The sequence below is a fragment of the Mytilus edulis genome, chromosome 1 (genome assembly GCF_963676685.1).
Source record: "Mytilus edulis chromosome 1, xbMytEdul2.2, whole genome shotgun sequence".
NCBI lineage: Eukaryota > Metazoa > Mollusca > Bivalvia > Mytilida > Mytilidae > Mytilus > Mytilus edulis.
In genome coordinates, this window is record NC_092344.1 from 102637738 (window position 1) to 102657147 (window position 19410).

General features: G+C 31.8%; 2 protein-coding genes across 5 annotated transcripts in view; one reads left to right on the top strand and one right to left on the bottom strand.

Annotated features, from left to right (window-relative positions):
- Positions 1–14559, bottom strand: part of LOC139498579 (patched domain-containing protein 3-like) — a 36401-nt gene extending 21842 nt beyond the window's left edge. For 3 of the 4 annotated variants that reach the window (XM_071287041.1, XM_071287057.1, XM_071287050.1), the window contains exons 1-9: positions 14196–14518; positions 5311–5563; positions 4960–5030; positions 3643–3759; positions 3172–3295; positions 2790–2887; positions 1942–2062; positions 1256–1379; positions 688–860 (exon numbers count right to left, since the gene is read on the bottom strand). In XM_071287041.1, coding sequence (XP_071143142.1) covers positions 688–860; positions 1256–1379; positions 1942–2062; positions 2790–2887; positions 3172–3295; positions 3643–3759; positions 4960–5030; positions 5311–5563; positions 14196–14344 — 1230 coding nt within the window. In that variant the 5' untranslated portion in view covers positions 14345–14518. Of the gene's footprint in view, positions 1–687; positions 861–1255; positions 1380–1941; positions 2063–2789; positions 2888–3171; positions 3296–3642; positions 3760–4959; positions 5031–5310; positions 5564–14195 lie in introns of all 4 variants that reach the window. The other variant, XM_071287031.1, reaches the window with a different exon arrangement.
- The window catches only part of LOC139516491 (uncharacterized), a 735418-nt gene that overhangs the window by 388847 nt on the left and 327161 nt on the right, over positions 1–19410 (top strand). The gene's annotated exons all lie outside the window — the stretch shown is intronic.

Here is a 19410-nt window from a genome sequence, read left to right on the forward strand (position 1 = left end):
AATCAGGACAAATATTTTTCTCCAACCTCTGGTCAGATTGTATTTTGTCATTGAGTTATTGTAATGTACTATCAAGGACATTGTTGTAACAGTTTTGTTTACAAAGCCATGATGTCAGTTATGACCCATTACAACAATGGAGTCATTTTTTTCCTGAATTATTGTTTTAAAGCTTCAAAAGAAATTACCTTCATGCATTGTTCACCATACTTCTTTGTTCAGACGTGTCTTATCCATATACAATTTTATTATGACATTCATTTTATTTGTAAGGTTGTTGCTTATTTTTTTATACAGAATGAAATAGACCTTCTAAAGCATTAAAAAGGAAAAAATGCTAAACATAAAAAAGAAGATGTGGTATGATTGTCAATGAGACGAACTATCCACAAGAGACCAAAATGACACAGACATTAACAATTATAGGTCACGGTACGGCCTTCAACAATGAGCAAAGCCCATACCGCATAGTCAGCTATAAAAGGCCCCGATATGACAATGTAAAACAATTCAAAAACGCATGTTCTATCTTTGAAGTTGTCAACACTGTAAACAAAATCATGTCTTGTTTGTCTAAATACGAATAAATATAGATTGTAAATGTTGGTTTTTATATATGAAATACTGATAACACAAGTTTTCAGGACCAAATCTAGACTTTCCTACTCCTTTACTTGTAACACTTACTGTAGTAGCTCCAATGAAGAAAGCCATGATATCAGTCAGTGATGTTACTGTTATAGAAGCACCAGAATGTCTAAGAGCTTTACCAATTCTCTCATTCAGGGGTAACTTTTGTTGTTCATCAGATAGATTTTTCAATGCTCCAACTATCACAAACATGTCATCAACACCAATACCTAACAATGAAAAAAGATAAATGTGAATTATTTGTTGAAATTATAAACTGGTTATATAATTAATGCAATTGAGAAATAATTTTCTTGTACTTATTCATTATGGTATCATAATCTTGGATGTGTTTAAACTATTACAGCATTTTCCAGCTTTTCATTGATTTACAGATTTTTTTTCATGTGCCTGTTTTAGGTTGTGGATTTTGTTAAAGTTGTCTTCTGTGTAAATGGAACAATTTTTTTCAATACCTTTGAATTGAAGTATAAAATATTGTCATAAAAGTAAGGATTTTTTGTTTAATATACACTATAGATAAAAATACATATATATTAAGCACATCTGGTTTTAGAACTGCACGTTGAAGACAAAACATAAGGCAGTCTATAGCTAAACTTACCTAATAAAAGGAATGGTAAAACTGAATGTAATGGTCCATACTCAAATCCACATAATGAGGCCAGACTAAAACAGATTCCAATAGACATACCAACAACAACCACACCAGCTATAGCAAGACCAAACTGTAAACATAATAAACGTAATACAATATTCAAAAGATTACCTGGTGTCCCTAAAGAAGAGAGCTACATATCATGTCATCATATTCTATGACAGAAGTAGCAGGATTATTTTAACACAGAACATATTTTTAAATAGCTCTTCATAAAATATAAAATCAAAACTGACTAGATTCAAAGAACTATTAACTTAGTTATGCTGTATGTTTATATCTATGTAAAATATACCTCTGACATTGTTTAACATATAAATGATTTATTTTGCAAAATATTCTCAGTAAGAAATAAGAATTGCTGTCTTTTTCTCTGTAAAGAACATGAAAAATCTGCAATAAGATGTATGCTCAAAATTAAAATAACATTTCATGATGAAAGTATCTGAAATTTTGACAAACTGTGATGGACATCCAAATAAGTTTGAAGTTTAGACAGGTTTCACTTATAAGTAGTTATTGACATAGCACTTTTATACATGAATTTAAATGTCCTTCCCAATTAATGCTTTAAAGTTTTTACAAAAATAAGATTACTTGAATACTGATATAAATTAATATTTTTTTCTTACCCTTTGTTCAAGACAGTTGAATTTACCCAACATTATGGTAATATACACAATAACAATAACATATCCTGCTGACAGAAAAGCAATGTCTCCTCTAATGGCACCCCCAGCTTCATCACTGAAACTGAAAAAGACAGAAAAAACATGAAAGTATTGTCTCCTAAATTGGCACTTCATCACTAAAGCTTTAAAATACAAAAAATTCTGCACATCAACCACCATCATGACCATTGTCTCTTTCAGTGGCACCAACCACTTTATCACTGAATTAGTGTATCATTTAAAATAACTGGTTTTTTTTTTTTTTTTTTTTTTACCCACATTTTTTAGCCAAATTTGTTTTTTCTTTCTGCCAAATTGAAGTTTTTTTTTAACAATTTCTTTTCTCTGACATGAATAAGTTAGTGATAAAAGTGATCTTAAGCAACCTTTGATTGATGGTTATACAATTTAGTGTCAATACACCTTGCATTTTTTTACTTTGGTCATGAAATAACAATGTGTGTCCAAAATCTGGACAAATTAATCAAATCCCATTGAATGATTTGGATAAATCAAATATGAAGTCATTCTATTCAGCAGTTCCTGAGAAAATTGTACCTGAAATATTTGGTGGCCCAACACATGGACAAAATGATCAAGGCCATTACAATATACCGGTAGCTCTCATTACTAGAGATTATAAAAAAATGTTGGTTGCTTAACATCCAGTGGCAAATATTTCATGCATGTTCAGGATGAGTAAAAATGTATAAAAACAAGGCAATATAAAATGATAACAATAATGTACCCCAATAAATTTTCTTTTTACTTTTCTGTGGTTGTAAACTTAGCTTTATCTAGACACTAACCTTCTTATAGCAAACACATATGTAGTACTGATGCCGGAATGTTCTTTTTGTCCTAAATCAATAAGTTGTTGCTCCCAGGCTTCTGCTTGATCCTTCACCTGTTTGAAATATTCATCATGTTTATGTCAAAGTGTTACAATAAGCATTGTTGCATTAAAAAGGTTATATAGTATTGCATTATTTTTTTTAGAATTGAATTATTTAGTGTATATGAATATTGTAATCAGTACAGTATTGAGATAAAATTTATATACATATTCCACTTGAAATTTACTTCAGCTGTAAAAATGAGTTCTTGCTACTTAAATGATTTAAGCATTGATCATGTGTGAAAAAATAATATGATGGAAATATGGTCAGTAAGTCCTGTTAGTTAACATACAGCATCATCTCCCTGAATGAACCAAGTCATCTTTGTAGCTGTTGCAGAGTCTATGTGACCACTCCCATCATACACCTTACCACCAAGTACTGTTGTCACATCATAGCTGTTGAAATACATTGGACTGAAAACACAAAACATATGTCAAAATAAATCAACAGCTTAACAAGAGGGGGGTAAATTTAAAAAAAAGCAATTTTATTTTACAATGGTTGTTATGGTTTGGCAATTTTATGAGATTAAAAAGAAGTATTATTCAGTTATCATTAAAGTAGCTTATTTATCAATAAGGAAAACCTTGTTTTTTTTTTCTTTTTATCAAAAGGGATTTGGGTTTCAAGCCACAAAACATTATGTAAAAATTCTTTCAATCATGATAAGCAAACATGGGATATATTTGTTATGTCAAATATTCAAAACTTCATGAGAGAAAGAAATATTAAAATCTTTTAAATAGTTATTAAATATTACCTGGTAGTTGCAGTATTAATTTTTGTTTTAATGTCAGCTTGAGATGCAGCTAATATGGTTGTCTCATCATAACTCCACAACTCTAAGATACTGTTCACCAAACAGTTTGACCCTGATCTGAATAATACATAAAAGAATAAAAGTCATCATTAAAAAATGTATGTGACAGTATATTAGACCTTATCGCACTGCAGGTTAATTATCATGTTTTGATTGGTTTAACGCCATTTTGATTGGTTTAACGCCATCACATGGTGACCCCCTATGAGACCGTAGGGGGTTAGTAAATTTCATAGGGGGTTCATGACGCATTAATGGCGACGTCATCTATTAATGTTGTTGTGTTTCATTGTTTATTTTTCAACAAAACACAGCAGAAAAAATCTAGCGTGCTATAAATTCGTTATACCGTTAACTACTGACCCCTATGGATTTTACTAATACTCTATGGATCCGTAGGGGTCAGTAACGAACCATATAACTTATAAAATCACCATGAAAACAAGTAATTTTTCACTTGTCAAACATGTGCTATATTTACTATGTAAAACGCCTGCATGAAATTGTCTTTACATGATAAGACACTTGTAAAATGTTAAATGATTTCATGCACAATGAAAAGAGTGAAACTATTGTCGGTTATAGTAACACACTTTCACAGGCAATAAAATTAATGAAAGGCTCTGAAGAGCATGTGTCACTCACCTGACTCTATACATGTATAGCTACTTTGGTTTTGGAAACCATGCAAAAATAGATAAAATCATATCAGTTACCCAAAGTCCCAAATAATGATTTTGGATGATGGATCGGTTTCAAAGTAGTAGCACTTGGTCAGACCAGGTGAGATAAAAATAAGATGATGTCCTGTCATTTGATAAACAAAACCAATCCCGTAAACAGATCCTGAATCACTTGTAATTTAGTATAACTTTAAACTGAGAAGTTTATTGTTTTGAGTCTTTAAAATCATTTCAATTTTAAACGGTTACATTCCTTTGGAAATCCAGTTATTACAAACATTGAATGAATAACATACAAATATAATTGTTTTATATACAGCTGTAGTTCATTTTTGGAGCTGACACAAATGAAACCGGATTCTGTTTGTTTCCACTACCAATTTAGAAGCACTTGAATAAAAACAAAATTCCAGCAAATCTAATATATAACATTGTTGAGCAAAAAATAGAGTCAGATTTAACTAAAAAGTGGATCATGCCCGAAATTAAAGTTAACCTGTTCCTTCAACATATGAATTTATAGTAACAAATTTATATTGCAAATTATCATAATAAAAAAACATGCACAACTTACTGTATACAGAGTGTTGAAAAGTTGTTTGCTCCTGTCGTCAAGCTTATACTGCTATTGTATATAGTCCACATCTGTAATTAAATAATACTTTAAGTTTAGAAGGTACATGTACTATATACATCCTACATCATCATTAATAATGTTTTTGTTCAAACTAAACATACTAAATTAAATGAGTTAATATAGCATTACAGTCAACTTTCTAATGCATACAGAGTAAGAGTTTGAATGTATTGCTTGCTTTGTTTGTATAAATGTTTGCTCAAGCATTGTTATTAAGATTGAAATCTGCAAACAATATAAGTAGGCTGAGAAAAGACAGGCACAAACGTACTACTTAAATAAACTTACTGCAGATAGTACTGTAGGTGTCAGTACATTGTCACTAACAAATATCATGGTACCAAATCTAACGGTTGATGGAAATACTGATTCTACCCATGATTTATAATCCAGAACTTTAGCATTGACAGGAACCCAGAGTGTGTCATCTCCATCTGCAGACTCAGTAAAGGTAAATGGAGCAGCTATACAAATAATTCCTGTCACAATTGTGGAGATTAACATAACCCTCCATGGATAAGTACCTATTAATCTTCCTAGTCTGAAATAGTAATTATGATAATTAACATAATTTTCATTGGCTATAACATGACAACTTATTCAATCAAACAACATACAGTCATAGGACAAAAGTCAATCATAAAAAGTCCCATCATTTCAACTAATTATTACCAGATAACTTTGTGAGTGATTTTTATAAAATAGATACTATATATATACATGTAAGATGCAGAAATGTCTGAAGTTCCTAGTTTTATTGTCGAGCCTTCGACTTTAGTCGAAAAAGCGAGACTAAGCGATCCTACATTCCTTCGTCGGCGTCGTCGTTGGCAGAGGCGGATTTACTGTTGGGTGGGGGCCCAGGCCCCCACTTTTTGGGAAAAAATTTGGTTGCTTATATAGGGAATCACTGAAGCATGACTGGAGCAGGCCCCCTCTTAGGTCAGTCAGTGGGCCCCCACTTATGAAAATTTCTGAATCCGCCACTGGTTGGCGTCCACAAATATTCACTCTGTGGTTAAAGTTTTTGAAATTTTAATAACTTTCTTAAACTATACTGGATTTCTACCAAACTTGGACAGAAGCTTGTTTATGATCATAAGAAAGTATCCGGAGGTTAATTTTGTAAAAATAAAATTCCATTTTTTCCGTATTTTTCTTATAAATGGACTTAGTTTTTCTGCGAGGAAACATTACATTCACTCTGTGGTTAAAGTTTTTAAAATTGTAATAACTTTCATAAACTATCCTTGATTTATACCAAACTTGGACAGAAGCTTGTTTATGATCATAAGATAGTATCAAGAAGAAAATTTTGTAAAAATAAATTTCCACTTTTCCGTATTTTACTTATAAATGGACTTAGTTTTTCTTCCAGTTAACATTACATACAGTCTGCAGTTAAAGTTTATATAAAACATTTATTAGATTCATAAACTATCCTGGATTTTTAGCAAACTTGGAAGCTTCTTTCAATCAAAAGACAGTATCAAGAGGGAAATTTTTATTTATGTTTTTCCCAATTTTTGTTGAGTCTGCAATTAACAGCAAAAGTAGGCGAGACACTGGGTTCCGGGGAACCCTTACGAATTTTGTAATTTATTTGGCCATAAATTTTGTGAGATTTGTTTTCATTATCTGATGGGTTCAACACTAATGCAAAATTTTAGGATTTTAATTTGGTTAGAATACATTGCAAACTTTTCAAGATTTTTTTTCTTTGTGTTCACCACATCAGAAAATTAAAATAAGCATGAATAATATCATGGCCAAATAAACAATAAAACTTTAAACATTTCTACATCTTATGGTATTTATTTGATATAAATCAGTCATGTAGTTACTGGGTGGTATTTTTTTGAAAAATATTGATTTTAGTTGAAATGATAGGACTCACTTTTATCCTTAGACTGTATACATGTCATACATTTACATGTACATGTAATGGTTACAATGTTAACCACTTCTTATATACATGTATGAAATGTTAGAGAGTCTTTACGATGATTAGATGTGCTGTGAGTAAATGGTTCACCTCATCCCCAATGATGTTCATAACATACATTTTTTAAAAGAACAACAAATCTGAATAATATCAAGTTATCAGACAGAAAGCAGCTTTTAAGGGTAGTAAAATCTAATTAACTTAGATTACATTTGTAGGAGAAAACTCAATAATTTCACAAAATAAAGTCCAATACATTTAAAATATAAAAATTTAAACAGAAAAGAAGCTTTACCACCATGACCACTTGCTAGTTTAGACATTTATTTAATCAGAATGTATGTCAAGATAACAAGTGATAATGCAAAGAAAATGCCATAAGTTGCAATTGACAGTCTTGAAATTTAGGTACACTATATACCCAAAGCCTGCAGTCTTGGCAAATGACATCTGTTTTTGGTAATGACTAACATTTATTTTAATACCTTTATGATTGAATCAAAACTTCACATTTTAATAATATTATAAACTATTCAGTTTATCATGTTTATGCTCTGGTTAATCCTTAAAACTATTTTTAACTTAGTTATATATGTGTTCCATTTATATTTAAAACATTTGGCATTTAATTTTGTGCTAACTTAAGTATAAATGTACTATCATGATTATATGGTTTTTCAAGTTGATATCAATGCCAATTATTTTGATAAATTCACATGTGATTAGCAACTGCATACATGTAGATAAGTCATCAATCTTTCAAACTTTTTAAGGTCTTTAAATTTTTAGGTCTGTAGGGGTTTAACAAAGTGCTTAGACCATTCAAACATCACTGTTAATAGTTGCTTAAATGGTTTAAGATAAACCTATTTCCTTGGTACAGGCCAAGAAATAAGATTGGATCTCTGAAGTCAGTTAATCAGCATTTCATTAATCATTGCATATCTGTCAGATTCAGGCGTTTGCCATCCAACTGTTGACAAAGTATTTGAGTATTTAAGTCTTCATGTACTGACAGAGTTCTCACTAAGGCAAGTCCATGAAACATTTTCTAAACTAGTACTGGTGATTAAAAAGATGCAGCAAAAGTTACCAGCAGCCAGCTGAGTCCAGTTATCTTCATTTCATCATGTTCAATAGTTGAGAATTAATTTTTTAAAAGTAACTTGCTTTCATCTTCTTATTTTATTTTGTTGTGAAGGCTTACAAAAAAATGTAAATGATAAATTAAGGCATTTTTCTTCACAATGTTGGCATTGACACAAGCAATGAAAATGGTGAGTCTGCAGATTCTTTTACTAAAAACATGATACAGACTGTTACTTTTACTTTAGGAATTTCATGGTATCCTAGTTATAGTTATTATTTATTAAACTTATAAACCTCAGTCCATCGTCTCTGTACTAGTAGACTTGTATTTTTTGTTCCTTTTTACATGATTATATCAATTTTATTAGCCTTATTACATGTATATATAACTTTAAGAACCAATATACTTTTTGTTTTTCCCCCCAAGATACTGTCTAAATGTAATAACTGTACAACAGACATTCTATAAACACATAACCTGTTGACTTTTAAAATGGTGCTCATTGAATTTAATAGGTTATTTCATTTTATATGTTTACAACATGTACTTAAGCAAAGCTGGATTACAAATATGCTGACCATGAACCTTACATTGTATATGTACATGTAAATTTTAGCTCTTCAATTTATTTATTTTTATGGATTATGGCTTACAATTTACACATATTATGACTAACTACCATAAAACAATTTCATTGTCCAGAACATGTTGAAAAACCCTTGACAATAAACTTGGAAATTGAAACAAATTATTAAAGGGCAACATGTGCTTACAGTACAAAGCTTGTTAAACAAAGTTTTGTTAAGGGAGTCTTTTTTTCCTTCTATAAAATTACAAACTATGCATTTACTAGTCTACAGACATACCCTTCAAGTTATTCAATCATTACAACTAAAATATTTTACAATACATGCAATACGCTGGTATTCACTGAATTTCTGTCTTTTTCACTAGGGTAAGCTTTCATTTATGGTTATGGTTAGATATTGTTCTAGGTTGGGATAAGGGCCAGGTTTAGGACATGTAGGATAGAGGATAGTTTAGTATACAATGTATATATCTTAGCTCTACTATTAACTTATTCAATAATGGGAGTGTTGCATAAAAACAACTACATGTTGATATTTTCAGACAAATATTTCTTTATTTGTAAAAAATTTTGTAAAAATTCCTTTTAATTTTAGCATGTTTAGATAGGAAAAAATACAATTTACAGAATTTACAGACATGTTAAAAGTTACGTATACATTGTATATATATATATATGTAACAGTGTGGGGACATGACATCATTGCTTTATAATGTCCTTAATCTTTTATAACCAGTTTTAGACAAATCAATATCTTACCTTGCTTTTGAATATATAGTTTCTTTCAAAAGAATTTCAATTTTTCAAAAGATTTATAATTTTCAAAATTAAATTCAATACAACTGTTGTTCATGTAAGGGGTTGGTTTTGTGTGACATAATGCTCACATTCAGATTAGAAAGGACATCTTCCAAATCAATGGTCAAACGGCAATGGTTTGGACCTTCTTTTCTTCTTGCTATACAAAAAGCATAATATAACATAAATATCCCCTTTGAATGTTAATTCTATCATTTATTGGCAAGTGGCAAGCATACTACATTCATATAGATATTAATAAGACAATAACAAAAAGAAACAACAATGGTTTAGTATACATACAAAGAAAAGAAAAAGCAGTTTGAATGTACATGTACTTAAAACTACATGTGAAAATTAGCATATATATATACTTGTAACCCTTTCTTCATAGTTTCTAGGAGGACAACAAGTTTGTAACTGTGGTATATATAGTTCTTCACTATAAACTTTCAGTTATTCCAAGGTCTGTCGGACATTGGCAAATGACTGGTAAAACTGAGTTCAGTCTAGTAACAGTTATCAATCAACTGCATTTGGAAACCTTACATTAAAAAAAATTACCAAATAGGTTTTTGTACTGGAACAAATGGTCTTCCATTCAGTTATGTTCCTGAATTTACTTAACAGAATGTCTGGAACTGATTAAAGGACCTTGGGAAATACTGAACTTTTGTTATAGAATATTTCCTCAGAGTTCCCGTTAAAAAATCATTAAGAAAAAATGTAAAATTTCTGAAGGTAACTGATCAGTACACTGTCATGTAAATGGGTTGGGACTCCTAAAATTAAAGAAGGCACGTTTCTCCTAGATATCTGTTTGATATTATACCTATTTGTTTCAGATACATTTGAATCTTACTAGTCCAAATAATTAGTAAGGAATTGTGAACAGGCTGATATATTGCTAATTATATTCAATCTATTTTACAGTAAAGGATATAACTCTATATATCATGTATATAGGGTTATTAGAGAAAAATAATATACATTTGTTATTGTGGACTATAAAAATCAAAGAACTGTGATAACATATGTTACATGTTTCAAAGGGACAATATACATTTGTACATCATTAGTTTTGTTAAAACTGTATACAAGTTCATTGATATAACTAGTACTATTGTCTTTTTGTATACCTAATTATAGAAAGTAATAACAGTTCATAATAGTTTGCCAATAATGCATAGGTCACACCCATTTTATTACAGAAAAGGGGTGTTAATACAGCTTCTCTACACTCCAAACATTTGCTCAGACATAAATCATGCTTAATTACATTTTTTTTTAATTCATAGTTATAGATAATGATCAGAACATGTAATGAGGTTCTGCGCAAGCTTCCCAGTAATTCCCAAGTTTTGTAATTATTACAGCTAAGTGTATCCCTTAAAAGCCTTGTCTCATTAATTTACCATGGTTAAAAGAACAAGAGTGCACACGCTGAAATGTCTCGCCTTCTTTACTAATCATTGATATTATGCCGATAGTCCTAAATCATGTAAATATAAAGCTTTATTACAACTGTCACATAAACTAAATATAACCAAGAAAACTTAACATTGACCAATGAACCATGAAAATGAGGTCAAGGTCATCTGAACCATGCCATGCAGGCATGTACATCTCACAATTCTTCCATACAACAAAAACAGTTAACCTATTGCTTATAGTTTAAGAAAAACAGACCAGGTATGGGCTTTGCTTATTGTTGAAGGCCGTACGGTGACCTATAGTTGTTAATGTCTGTGTCATTTTGGTCTTTTGTGGATAGTTGTCTCATTGGCAATCATACCACATCTCCTTTTTTATATACAAAACACAAAAACTTAACACTGAGCAATGAACCGTGAAAATGAGTTCAAGGTCAAATAATACCTGCGAGACTGACATATAGATCATAAAATATTTTCATACACCAAATATAAATGATATAGTTGACCCATTGCATATAGTATTAGAAAAAAAGACCAAAACTCAAAAACTTAACTTGGACCACTGAACCAGGAAAATGAGGTCAAGGTCAGATGACACCTGCCAGCTAGACATGTACACCTGACAATCATTCCATACCCCAAATATAGTAGACCTATTGCATACAGTATAAGAAAAATAGACCAAAACACAAAAACTTAACTATAACCACTGAACCATGAAAATGAGGTCAAGGTCAGATGACACCTGCCAGTTGGACATGTACACCTTAAAGTCCTTCCATACACCGAATATACTAGACCTATTGCTTATAGTATCTGAGATATGGACTAGACCACCAAAACTTAACCTTGTTCAGTGTTCACTGATCCATGAAATGAGGTCGAGGTCAAGTGAAAACTGTCTGACGGGCATGAGAACCTTGCAAGGTACGCACATACCAAATATAGTTATCCTATTACTTGTAATAAGAGAGAATTTAACATTACAAAAAATATTAACTTTTTAATTAAGTAGTCACTAAACCATGAAAATGAGGTCAAGGACATTGGACATGTGACTGATGGAAACTTCGTAACATGAGGCATCCATATACAAAGTATGAAGCATCCAGGTCTTTCACCTCCTAAAATATAAAGCTTTTAAGAAGTGAGCTTACACCGCCGCCCCCGGATCACTTTCCCTGTGTCGAGCTTTCTGCAACAAAAGTCCCAGGCTCGACAAAAATGTATTTATTTATTTCAAAAATTAGTTATCAAGGCTAGCCTATGCATTTAGTTTCTGCACAAAGTTTCAGGAGTTATCACTAGAGCTAAAAAAGATAAAAATCAAAATTGTTTTGCTTTATTTTACAAATAACATGTACATGAATAACGAAGACATGTTACTGTGGATTCATTTATCTTCTTGGGTACCAATTTCCATGGATTATTGAAAATTTGCATGTTCGTGGATATTTGATTTCATGGTTTTGCCGAATCTTGCATACATTTATAATCTTATAGAAAATTTGTCATTCTTTGAACATTTAATGTCGTAAACCCAAATACTCAAAAATTGGTATCGAAAAATAACGAATCCTCAGTCATGTCAGTCCTACAGATTTTGTAAATTTAATTATTAAAGAATAGACAACTCATGAAAGTATCTGTTATCACACTCAAGATATTTTCTGTAATAACCCTAAAGAGTTATATCCCTGAGGCCTGATTGTTATAAAGTGTAACAATTCCAATGCCAAGCCTGCATTGCTTCCCCTTTGTCAAAAACGACCACAAGCTTTCCTTACGGTTCCCACTTAGTTTTCTATCTATATTGGTAATTGTATGACTTAAAAATCGATTGGATATTTTTTCAACTGTCTAATTCAGAAGTCATGAACAGGTACCATCGATTTGCAGCATCAAGAAATCTTAAGGTAATATTTTAAGGGCATGTTTACAACTTAAAAAGTTTAAATGGAAGACCCAATATATCAATTTGATTATTAACTACGAAATGAATTTCGGAATTATGATACAAAATTTCTTCAGATTAATTTTTATTAAGTTGCAGTTTATATATTTAAGGAATAACAGTACTGTACATATAGTTGAAGAGTTGCCACCGTCAATTGTAGATTTGACGGTCGCAATTGCAGTTTTACTGGCGACGCGTAGCGGAGACAGTAAAACGGAGATTTGCGACCGTCAAATCAAAATTGACGGTGGCAACTCTTCAACTACAGTACAGTTATTCCGATTCTAATGCATTTCAAAAAGAAATAATACGATAAAAATTGGAAAAATGTCTAAATTTGACAAATAAAAAAACTTCGTGAAACTTCATGAATGATTTTGGCGCCAAGACGTCATTGGTAAATGTGACGTCATACAAATAAAAACTTACAAACTGGAGGTTATTAAGTTACCTGTATGCTTCAAATCGGATAAAATAACATTTAAACAGCGAATTCGAGGCAGATGTTGTTTTATTTTAAATTATATAGAAGTAATCGAACATTTGTTGATTCAATCATTTAAAAATGGTTGTCCCTCCTTAGTTACGCCTGGTCAACTGTGGATTTGACGGCAACTTTTAGCCAATGAAAAAAATTGTTACATACAAATTGCATACAATTAGAACTATGTATTTACTTTTAAACTTATAAAGTGATTAAATATTATTGATAATTGTAGTACTCATTTGCCATAGTTTTAAATTTTTAAACCTATCACAACGTTTTAGTGTACGCGTTTGAAAATATCCAGAATTATGTATCAGGCGCGGATCCAGAGGGGGGGGGTTCCGGGGGTTGGAACCCCCCTTTTTTTTGGACGATCAATGTATTTGAATGGGGACATGTAATTGGAACCCCCACCTTTGTCCTGGGTTAGGAACCCCCCTTTTTAAAATGGCTGGATCCGCCCCTGTGTATTATAGAGATTTTTGTAACGGCGAATTGATCATTATTGCTAACAAAAAATGGTGGCTGCCTGAGAAACAAAAACAAATTTTGATGATGGCAGGTATCATTTGATGATGGGGGAAGACAATTTAACTATAGCAGGATTCATTTGACAGTTGCAGCAGATATTTTAATGGCAGTGCCCCTGGCATCATAAAATAGGTCATGGAGATCCCTGAATGTTATAAATAATTGTAAGATTTGAAATAATCGGGCAAATTTAAAGGGCGCCTTTAGACAAGTTATAGTTAATAAACTTAACAAAGTTAACAGATTAACTGTAATCATTTACATGAAATTTAGTATTTAGAAACACAAATGTGTATATACATGTATCATAATTCTTATGGGAATTCCTAAAAATAAATACCTGTAAAATGCTGTTTCCAAAACGGAAATAATCTTGTGGCTTATTTTTTGTAAACATGATAGCTTAGGCTCCTCTTTAGACGAATTTATATCTCCATTTGAAACATGACCATTTGTGCTGTTGATTGCGCCGTTTTTCTTCCCATCCATTTTCTTCAAAATTCAGTGAAAAATATTAGTATTCACTGTAGGTGCATATATGCCAGTTTTATTGTTAGGTTATCTTAAGCTTATAAATTTACAATGCACGTTTCAGATCACGTTTCGTTTTAAACAAACCTATCTGTTATATAACCAACTCCTGGTTCCGATGCATAAGTATACACTAACAGAGGAAAGAAATAACTAGGTACCAGTTTGTTATATAACTAATAAATAGAAGTATACGAAACAAAACTGGTATAGATACGGTTACGTTTCGATTTTTGCCACTCCCTAAACCCTGGTCTCTATATGAGGGTCTTGATGGGGGGGGGGGGGGGGGGGGGGGGGGTCTGTTATTCTGTAAACATTTAATTTTCACCCCTTTTTTCTCTAATCTTAAAAAAAATAACCTTTTTTTTCTCTAATCTTCATTTTTTTATGCCTGTTATTCTCTAATCTATATTTTTAAGGGCATTATTCTTAAAACATTTAAACCCATCCAAACCCTCCTATATAACCTCCTACAATTACTGTTCATATTCAACAATGGAAAAAATGCGCTTGTTCAGTAATGTCAATCATTTTCATAGCATTAAAATGATAGCTTATATTATAATAAATACAAGAGCAAATAAGATTAGAAAGCAATATCTAATCATATCTAAATCATTAAGGACATGAAATCATAATAAATGGTCTATAAATATATTGTTATTCTTTTTAAGGTTAAACAAGTTAGTTTCAAGCCTAAAGACTAGTGTTTCATTAATCAATGAATACTACAAACTAGGGGGTAAAGGCAGTTATATGAATCCTATCAGATAGGCATTATTTGTACACAGAATAAAGTTGATGATCGTTGATCTGTAACGTATGTATGATGTTGTCAGACAGTATATTTTCGACTTATGAGTTTTGAATGTCCCTTCAGTATTTTTTGCCTCTTTTTTTAACAACAATGAGGATGGGATGTTGTGCAATGCATATCTTCAATTGTCATCGGCAATCCAGCCCCCCCCCCCCTCCACTTTTTTGTGGGGAAAATTTGGTTGATTATATAGGGAATCACTGAAGCATGACTGGAGTGGGCCATCCACCTTAGGTCAGTAAGCGCTGCGGGGCCCCCTTCTGAAAATTTATGATTGTAATTCAAAGTATCTGAAAAGAGGAGGTAGGTGTCTGGCAAATGTGAAAAATGTTTGGTCATATATACTAAGCATTTTTTAAAACAAATTACATACACCTAGATAATCCTTTTGATCACATTAACAGGGTGATAAAAATAAACGCATTTATACAAATGTGGTGGAGAAGAAGATGATCAGTGGAAACTTTGTTATAAACACTACTAAAATATTATATATACTAGAACACACCCGCGAATAGATACTAGAACACACCCGCGAAATCGCGGGCATATACAGCTTGTGAACTGTTGTAGGATGATTTTTTTTGTAAAAGATATTATGTATGGAGAATTACATAAAAGGTATCTCCCTTTTTCCAAAGTCCTATATATGTTTCCTTTCTGTTAAATTCAATTGTATTCGTGTTTCTGGCCTACGACCACAATTATTCTTCTCCTTTGCTACAATGCTTTTTTTGCCGGGTAAAAGTTAAATCAAATTAAAAATTTGCACCGTTTCAAACATGAAATAAATGTAACTGCTTATATATAGTCCATTATTAGTCTAAAAATATAGTCCCTAGTGTTGGCAGTGGGTTACTTGCCATTAATTTTTATACCCCTTCCAAATTTATTTCTCCATGTTTAATGCCTCAAATTGCAAGTAGGGGGGTGAAATTACACTGTAAAAAAATTTGGGTCCAGAATTTTAAAGGAAAGTAGTGATTTGATCCAGGTGAAAAAGGTTGAAAATTAGCACTTCGGAAGCTGTCAAAAGATTTCAAGACGCCCTATAAACATAAAATTGTCCATATTTTGAGTTAGAGCCGATGACGTTTTCTATAATTTTGATATAATTTGTCCCAAAAGTAGTACAACACACTGTAAAAGTTTCTTTGAGAAAGCGCAGGTGGGATTTTTTTTATTTTCATTTATGTTCTAAAAGAAATGCACTACGAAATAATTGTGTTCTCGGACCAATGGTAGGATTTGAATCATGTATAAATGACTAATACCGACTAAGGCTAATTTGAGGGGTTGTCGATCGGAGTGGTCCTGATCCCGAAATCCCGGGCTTAAAACCATGAAATCCCGAGATGCAGAATTTAAAGTAATTCATATCCCGAAATCGAGCTTAAAACACCCGATCCCGACGCCCCGAAAAAGGTCCTGTCTCCCTCTAATCTCTACCTTACTTTCATTTTTGCCAAATCACTATTTTCCCTTTTAACAATAAATTTTTATGCCCCAATTGTGAGCATTATGTTGTCTAGTCTGTGCGTTCGTTTGTTCGGTCGTCCGTCTGTCCCACTTCAGGTAAAAGTTTTTAGATGAAGTTGAGCATGTTTTACTTGTTTTAATATATATGCAAGTGGTATGACCCCTTAAATAGTAAACATTTCAAAGAAAACAGTAAACAGAATCAGGGACTTTCTATACTAACATAGAAATTCCCTGATAGAATACAGAGAGTCTCTATATATTAAAGTAGTATAATCGTTGTTTACATGTGGATAAACGCGAAAAATATTTGTCTTCTGTAAGGAGGTATAATAGTTGTGATTTTTGGGATCTAAACACCATGATATGGAGAACGCTCTACGATTGGTTGTACTTGTGTCACATGTTTTACTTATTTTAATATAAATGCAACTGGTATGACCCCTTGAATAGTAAACATTTAAAAAAATAAACAGCTGCGCCATGAGCGCATGATACGCCCGACGTCTTATGTGGAAGTTTTATGCAATAATCATAAATAGTTTCTGAGAAAGTTTTAAGCAATAACCATATATTGTTTTTGAGACACAGTGGGACATGTGAAACCCCTAACCCTGTTTTTTTTTCTTTCGAAAAACTAAATATCACTAAAATAAAATTTTGAATCAAAACCAAAAAGTATACAGATCTTTAGATTAATATAACAAAGAAGTGTGTAAAGTAATTATTTTTGAGATACGGCGCGACATGTAAAAAAACACCTCCCCTGTTTAACAAAATACTCAATAACTCCAAAATAAAGTTTTGAATCATCAACAAAAAGTATACAGATCTTTAGATTAATATAACAAAGAATTGTGTAAAGTTTTAAGCAATAATCATAAATTGTTTTTGAGATACGGCACAACATGTAAAAAAAAACCTCCCCCTTTTTTACAAAATACTCAATAACTCAAAAATGAAATTTTGAATCATCACCAAAAAGTATACAGATCTTTAGATTATTTAAACAAAGACATGTGTAAAGTTTTAAGCAATAATCATAAATCGTTTATGAGATATGGTGCGACATGTAAAAAAAACCTCCCCCTTTTTTACAAAATACTCAATAACTCAAAAATAAAATTTTGAATCATCACCAAAAAGTATACAGATATTAAGATTAATATAACTAAGAAGTGTTTAAAGTTTTAAGCCATAATCAAGAATCGTTTTTGAGATACGGTGCGACATGTGAAAAAAACACACCCCTGTTTTAGTTACAAAGTGCCGTAACTCAAAAAGTTTTAATCTTATTTTCACCAAAAAGTATACAGATCATTTGACCATCATAAGAAACAACTATGTTAAGTTTCATGAAATTTGAATAAGTCGTTCTCAAGTTACGGTGCGACATGTTTACGCCGTTCAGACAGACGGACAGACGGACGGACACCGGACATTTGTATACCATAATACGTCCCGTCAAAATTTTGACGGGCGTATAAAAAACAGTATACAGAATACAGAATACAGAGAATCTCTATATATTAAAGTATATAATCGTAGTTTACATGTAAATAAACGTGAAAAATAATTGTCCCAGAGGTGGATTTAGGGGGGGCCCAGGGGGCCCGGGGCCCCCCCCCCCCCTTTTTAGGAAAAAATTTGGTTGCTTATATAGGGAATCACTGAAGCGTGACTGGAGCAGGCCCCCTCTTAGGTCATACAGTGGACCCCCACTTATGAAAATTTCTGGATCCGCCACGGTGTCCTAAGGAGGTATAATAGTTGTGGTTCTTGCGATCTAAACACCATGATATGGAGAACGCTCTGATTGGCTTATCTATTTTTCATTTTTGTTATCTATCATACGATTGGTTGTATTTGTGCATGTTTCAAACCGGAAGTCCTGACTATGTATAAAAGTCAGTCTGATGACGGTATCATATCCGGACTCCTTTTTTTGTCGTTTTTCTCCCAAAATAACTCATGTGACTATGCAAGTAACCTATAGGACACAGAGGCATGATGATTGATTTATTGTGGAAGGAAGAGAAGCGACACACAAAATGAGGTCTTCTCGTTTAATAGTATAGATATCAATTGTTCTATCAGCATCAAATACTGAAAAAAAAAATTTAAGTTGAAAAAATATTTCAGACTATTTCTTTCATTCTAATAAGCCAATATTGTATAAAAGGAACTTTTTAAAGAAAAAAAAATGTTTATCTAATTTCTTTATCTGTATGTAACAAACATTTCACACTGACAGGTATGTTTCAGCACTTTCTGGTAATCCATTTTACAAATGATGACTTGTATACCATTCAGCATCCACCAAAAAGATTTTAAAGGAATTGTAATTCTCCAAAATACAAATCTCTTAAATATGAGGGTCTCAAGGGAGGTGTCTTATATTTATACGAGTTTGATTGTTTTTCTTTTCTTTTCTTTTTTATGTTAGCACCCTGTTGTTTTCTATTCTTTATTTTTTTGGCAAATTTTATAGCATATTTAACACATAATTCTCTATTCTGTATTAAGCCCAATCCATACCCTCAAATATTATATATATACTTTCTAAATCAAACAAATTTTACACCCGATAATAATACACTATTCTTTTTATGGAAGTTGTTCCCCATAAACTGACCTCATCACATACTTTAAAAGGGCATAAGCTACGAGATATAAAAATAGTTAGAATATGAAATAACAATTCCTTTTTTTTAACCAATTTGCT